This window comes from Guillardia theta, assembly GCF_000315625.1.
Source record: "Guillardia theta CCMP2712 unplaced genomic scaffold GUITHscaffold_4, whole genome shotgun sequence".
NCBI lineage: Eukaryota > Cryptophyceae > Pyrenomonadales > Geminigeraceae > Guillardia > Guillardia theta.
In genome coordinates this window covers 828,887-835,546 of record NW_005434670.1, presented here as the reverse complement: position 1 = coordinate 835,546, position 6,660 = coordinate 828,887, and the positions used below count along the sequence as shown (strand labels likewise).

At 53.9% G+C, this 6,660-nt stretch overlaps 1 protein-coding gene across 1 annotated transcript in view; it reads right to left on the bottom strand.

Annotated features, from left to right (window-relative positions):
* GUITHDRAFT_100399 (hypothetical protein) overlaps positions 1 to 2,680 on the bottom strand; it is a gene marked incomplete at both ends in the record, with an annotated part of 3,656 nt that extends 976 nt beyond the window's left edge. Inside the window, 4 exons of the mRNA XM_005841075.1 lie at positions 1 to 31; positions 80 to 161; positions 482 to 522; positions 737 to 2,680. The exon at positions 1 to 31 is cut by the window's left edge and continues 1 nt beyond it. Of these exons, the coding sequence (XP_005841132.1) occupies positions 1 to 31; positions 80 to 161; positions 482 to 522; positions 737 to 2,680 (2,098 nt within the window). The remainder of the gene's footprint in view (positions 32 to 79; positions 162 to 481; positions 523 to 736) is intronic.
* Between the last annotated feature and the right edge of the window lie 3,980 nt (positions 2,681 to 6,660).

Below are 6,660 nucleotides of genomic sequence, written 5' to 3'. Positions count from 1 at the left end.
TGCTGTTCTCCTCCTTCAGCCTCTCGTTCTCCTATCAAACCCACGTCAGACTCCAGCTGCAGCGATCACCTCTCCCCACCTGCCGCAGCTGAGACAGCACGTCCTCCTCTCTCGCCCGGAGCTTTTCTATCCCCGCAACCTCCCATCCTTCGTGTCCGTTCCTGGAGGAAGTGAATCAAACGTGATGCCCGGGGCGTCGAAGAGCTGAAAACATTCTCGAGGACGAGCGGCACTTGATGCAGACGAATTCTGATGGGAAGGAGACAGCCTGTGATGCAGTCAGATAGGATTGGTTTCTTGCAAGAATACAGTTACTATCAGCACCAGCAACACCGTGAGGGAAAAGAACACAAACAGGGGACAGGATTAAGAACCAAGTGATTATCATCATCAAGAACTTGATCAACATGATCGACAACAACAACAGTAACATGATCACGATCATCATCAACTTCATCTGTGATACAAACATCAACATCACCTCTCCGTCATGGTGACTTGTCTTGCCGGCGCGTGAGAAACCTTGCATGCACATCAACGAGCAACTGCAACTCTAGAGCTTCAAGAAACCTCTCACACCATCCTGCCAAGACAAGACAAGGACATGAGATCAATCGTCATGTACAACAACAACCAACCTCTGCTGCCTCCTCCCTTCCAGCGCTCCTGTCGACCTGGCCTTCCAGTTTACACGCGGCAGCTTTTCCTCCCTCTAATCCTCGCATTTCCTCCTCACCTTTGGTAGTCCGCTTGGAATCGTTCTCCTCCTTGCGGAGGGCCCTTTCCTGTCCGACAAGTCCGTCGCATCCTGCTCCTGCTCCTGCTGCTCCTGCTCCTGCTGCTCCTGCTCCTGCTTGCCATTCCTCTCTTCGTCCCCCTTCGCTTTTCTACGGCTCATGAGAACGGGATGGGAAGGAAACAGAGCTGCTCTCGTCGAAAGACCCTCTTGCCTTCTGTTCACTTCCTCCCGCATGGACTCCGGCGAGTTCGAGTCGGAGGAGGCAGGAGTCTTCTGCATGGCGATGGCTGAAATTTCGCCCAAGGTGCATCCGAGGTCAGCCCGGCTCTGATTCACCTCAGGCAGGCTGCTCTGGTCCATTGGCTGGGGGTGACCAAACAGATCCTCCTCCTCCTTCCTCCCCTCCTCTTTCCTCCCCTCCTCCTTACTCCCCAGGACACTCCTTTCATTCTGATCATCGTTCACGACAGCATTCTCTTGCCCCCTGCTGCTGCGAGAATTTCTTCCCCGGAAAGGATTCGGAAACCATCCTCCAAGGAAAGTATGAAGCCCCTTGCGAGAAGAGCTGTCGTCCGGACCCGCATCCCTCTCCTCAAGGCCCTTGCCCACCCTCTCCTCCCCTTCAGCTTCCAACCCCAGCTCCTCCTGCGACATCCTCTCCTCCTGAGCCTCTCCATCATCCTTAGGAGAAACCGACCGACGGAGCTCAAGGGGGACGAGCGAGTCTACTTTGCTCTTCTTGTCCTCCAGTTCAGCCATTTCCCGAGCCACCCTTCCCATTTCCCGTCGAGCATTCAGATTCCATCCTTCCTCTACCATCTCCTGCTCCTCCTCATATCGTCTTTCCCCGGCTCCCTCCAGCAGCCTCTCCGGCAGCTTCGTCGGAGCTTCCCTCGGGCTCATCGATCGCCTGCCGCCTCCTGCTCCTCCGGCTCTTGCCTCTGGATCCCCGCCCCCAGCTGCCTGCCGGCTTCGCATCTCCCTGTATGAGCGCTCCTGCAGCCGGAGCCTCTCCTCCTCGTCTTGCTCCTCTGACCTCCTCCTTTCCTCTCTCTCCGGCAGCTTCGTCGGAGCTTCCCTCGGGCTCATCGATCGCCTGCCGCCTCCTGCTCCTCCGGCCTTTGGACTCGTTGGTGGCTTTCTCGATTGAACAGCCGTGTGCAACGCCCTGCTCCCAGACGGCAGAGGAGAATTCCCATCACCAGGGCTTGCTGTGTCTCTCGTCTTGTTCACTCGTTGTGACTCGTTCTGCGCCTCTTCCTCCCCAAACCTCGAGGATGTCTGACCCCTATTGCTCCTCGTAGAGGCCGCCCACTTGTCTTCCCGGTTCGTTTCACCCCGATGTTTCCGGGGCTTGAGGTAGTTGTCGATGCTATCAACGTCGTGATCCGGTTGAGCCCGTCCTTGACTGTCGGGCGATGTGCTAGGCTGACGGGCCTTGTAAGAGTTTATCCCTGCCGTCCTCTTCCCAGAATCTTTCCATCGCTCATCTTCCTCAGGCGAATCGTCCAAATGCCTGGTCAAATGCTCCTCCATCGCGTCTTCCCGTTTCTTCCCCGAGTTGGAAAGCATGCTGGTGGAAAGAGGAGGCGGCATGCCGGGGCTCATCGAGCTTCTGATCGTTGAAATCTTTTCACGCATGGCCTGCGCGCGCCGCTTCGTCTCTTGTATCTTAGCGTATGCTGCTTTCTTCTCCTGCTCTCGTCGAGCAGTGCGATCAGCTCGCGCGTCAGCATGCCCTTTGAGGGCGTCACTCCTCTCTTCTTCGTCGCTAGTAAGACTCTTCCCTGACTTCCATAACTGCATCTCATACTGCAACCTCCGTATGGTCTCCGTGGCATTTTCATATCGGAGTGCTTCGCCAAGATCGCCAGAGTATCGATTGGAAATCGAGGAATGGTTCCCGTCTTCTTCAGAATCGCCCTGATAGAGTTTGGGCATGATGGTCTCACCTCTTTCACTATCTCACATCTGAAGACTGCTGCGTTTCAATCCAACAGCTCCCTGATGATCAGGTCATTTGGCGGTTGATAAAAGACTATGCTGGAAATCATTCTTGTCTTTTGAAGCATTGCATGACTTGCGAAAATCTCACATATCTGGAATCCCTTACTTCATCGAATCATCATCCACGACCTTTTCTTATCACACTCTTGCCTCCACAAAGTCACCATGCAACAGACGATTCGAAGCCTCTCATCCATTCTACTACTTGCTGCACCGTCCCTGTTTCTATGCCTAGTTTCATGTAATCTCAGTGTAAAGCCTTCTCTTCCTCCCTCCCCCCGTCTCTCCCCCTCTCCCTCCCCCCTTCCTCTCCCTCCCCTCTCCCTCCCTCTCCCTCCCTCTTCTCTTCTTCCGCGCTCCGCGCTCATCGCCGATGGATGAATCTTGGAGTCAAAATTCGAGGAGAAAAGCCCCACCCCCCCTCACTACTTCCAGATGTACCCCACCACCTAACCAAAACTCCTTTAAACCATGCTGCAATGACCCCTACCCAGATAACATCTCTCGGGCAATTAAAGTTTTGAGTGGGAAAAAGATTTTCAGCAGAAATCTTCGGGTAGGTTAAGCATATTAAAACGAGGCCGAAAACAACCGGTCATATTGAGGTCTATACTACGCGTGCGAAACCAACCGTTTCGTTTCACAATCAAAGGACCACCCATCACTTGGATGTAAATTGAGAGGGTGGTATAAAAGTATAGTATATTCTGACAACATACAAATAGATATAAACATCCCAATACCTCATACCCTGTAGTAAAATCTCAGTACATGGGTGGGTCCAAAACGCCAAGCAGAGAGGGGTGGAGAAAAAAGTCCCACATCCCCTCTTTGACCGGGCCCATCCGGGGTGTCCGGGGAGTCAGCCCCGAAAGCCTACACCTACTCCGCCCTCCTGCCTGACGACTAGTATCCTGCCCCGAAACCGGGCTGAGCCTACTCCGCCTCCTGCCTGACGGCTATCCAGGCTGCTCCGCCTCCTGCCTGTCGACTATCCTGACCCGACAGCCTGCTCCGCCGCTCCTGCCTGACGACTATCCTGACCCGACAGCCTGCTCCGCCTACTATCCTGACCCGACAGTCTGCTCCGCCTCCCGCCTGACGACTATCCTGCCTCGACAGCCTGCTCCGCCTCCTGCCTGACGACTATCCTGACCCGACAGCCTGCTCAGCGGCTCCGCCTCCTGCCTGACGACTATCCTGACCCGACAGTCTGCTCCGCCTCCTGCCTGACGACTATCCTCCGCCTCCTGCCTGACGACTATCCTGACCCGGCAGCCTGCTCCGCCTCCTGCCTGACGACTATACTGCCCCGACAGCCTGCTCCGCCTCCTGCCTGACGACTATCCTGACCCGACAGTCTGCTCCGCCTCCTGCCTGACGACTATCCTGACCCGACAGTCTGCTCCGCCTCCTGCCTGACGCCTATCCTGCCCCGACAGCCTGCTCCGCCTCCTGCCTGACGGCTATCCTGCCCCGACAGCCTGCTCCGCCTCCTGCCTGACGGCTATCCTGCCCCGACAGCCTGCTCCGCCTCCTGCCTGACGACTATACTGCCCCGACAGCCTGCTCCGCCTCCTGCCTGACGGCTATCCTGCCCCGACAGCCTGCTCCGCCTCCTGCCTGACGACTATCCTGACCCGACAGCCTGCTCCGCCTCCTGCCTGACGACTATCCTGACCCGACAGCCTGCTCCGCCTCCTGCCTGACGACTATCCTGACCCGACAGCCTGCTCCGCCTCCTGCCTGACGACTATCCTGACCCGACAGTCTGCTCCGCCTCCCGCCTGACGACTATACTGCCCCGACAGCCTGCTCCGCCTCCCGCCTGACGACTATCCTGCCCCGACAGCCTGCTCCGCCTCCTGCCTGACGACTATCCTCCGCCTCCTGCCTGACGACTATGCTGCCCTTCTCATACAGGTTTATTGTTTATACATCACAGCCTTCACAACATGTTCTCAACAATGCTGCTGTTTGTGATCTGATCGCCGGGATGATGCGGTGTGAAAAGCTTTTGAGGTGTATACCTTGCGCGATACAGTCCGCGTAGCAGCATACAAACATGCCGCATGACTCACTGTCCTGTTGCTGTGGGAAGGCATCGACCGTTGCAACTTCAAAAGACCAATTGCATAATTTGGTGAGCGTTTCCTTGTAGCCTTTTTCACGCCATTCCATTGGCAGGAACGCTGTTGTGTAGATGGTTAGAATAACACTTATGGGAAGCAACAATGCGTACCGCAGAGAGGTCGCTTCCAGTGCTCTTCGTCCTGTTCATGCATGCACATGGGGTCATACATCCTGATGGTTCATACATCAGAGCGCAACTCCACCTCTCCATCGTCATGGGAAGCCTTACGTCATCTTTCGATGTGGGAGGTCAATCACTACCAATGTCCAATGTTGCGCTTCACGCGAGAATTGGGATGATTGTGTAGCTTGAACAATGTTCGTTGGTTGGTGATGTGATGTTTTTGTTTCAGACTTGCCCCCACGTCTGCGCTTCTTCGCATCGCAAGTGCGTTTGTTATGCCCCCGGCACTTGCAGATACTACATTGCTTCTTCGAACGGCCATTCACATTGTATTGCGTATCAAGACAATTTCCAGGTTCTGTGTCATTGTCATAACTGTAATCGTCCATTTCATCCATACTCTCGGGTTCTGACTCTGGCCGAGTAACCCTCCTTTCTCCCCGCCTGGGTTTTTTGCATTTGGGTACATAATCAGGGTCTCCTCTAGATGCCTTCCTGCCTTCCATCTGACCAGGTTTGCAATGTCTGGCCGGGTGATGACGGAATTCGTCATCATCAGCAGGGCTGAAGTCATGAATCAGTGGAATAATACCGACCTTGAAGCCTTCATTATCAGCGATGGCAGCAATCCAGGTATCTGCTAACCAACAGTTCTCGTACTTCGAACATAACTGTCCAGTTTCACACTGGACGCAGTTGACGAGTATTGGCATTGAGCATATCTCGCCTGGGGTGCAAAGGATTAGCAATCATGACCGAGCGAAATGGAAGACATGCACCCAGTGTCGAGGCTCGATTTGGTCAAGGTACTCCCACGCCACTCGATCCATTTTCAACTTCAAGGCGAGCAATATAAATGTTATGCAGTGCAGCGGAGATGCCAGTGCGTTTTTTGAACAACTTCTGAATGACTTCGGCTGTCATACGTCGATGAACACTGCCTCCAATGTCCCTCCTGGACCCTTCGGCGATAATAGAACGGAAAGGTTTGGAATGAACTAGATAACTCGCTCCGGCATTTCCCACGGAAGAGCACAATGTGCTATGGTATAGGGTGCTATCCTCCATATTGATGGTAAACTTATCCTTTTTGTGTTGCTTGCCCCTCTTGACGATGACTGTGTACCTGAGAGAATGCAATGAGAGGAAACGACATGAAAGCAACAAGAATGATGCTCACGGGCATGTAGAGCAGGAGCAGCGCATGATATAGCCGGTCATGCCATGGAGTTTTTTGCTAGGAGTATTCTTGATTTGCTTGTTGTAATCCTTCAAGTTGATATGTTTAAGGAATCTTGTACATTCACGTCGTTTGGAGAACTGCAATCCGCGCAACGTCATGACATGGTCAGATGGAGGTTCCTTGTTGTATGATTCTGATTCAGATGAGGAGACACATTCGTCTTCACTAGTCCAAAAGCAGGAGGGCTCTTCCCCGATTGATATGGATTGATAGTTGTGGCTTGCACAACTATCATCTTCAGGCAAAGATGTGTCCGCTCCGTGAGGAAGCAACGGATCTGAAGGGTCATTCCATGTGTGAGGAAGGGGAGGTGATGATAATGAAGAGGTCGGGGCATCGAAGATGAGGGCATAGAGCCGCTCGACACGCTGGATCAAGGACAATTGTTCGGGGGGTTTCATACCCAAGCAACGA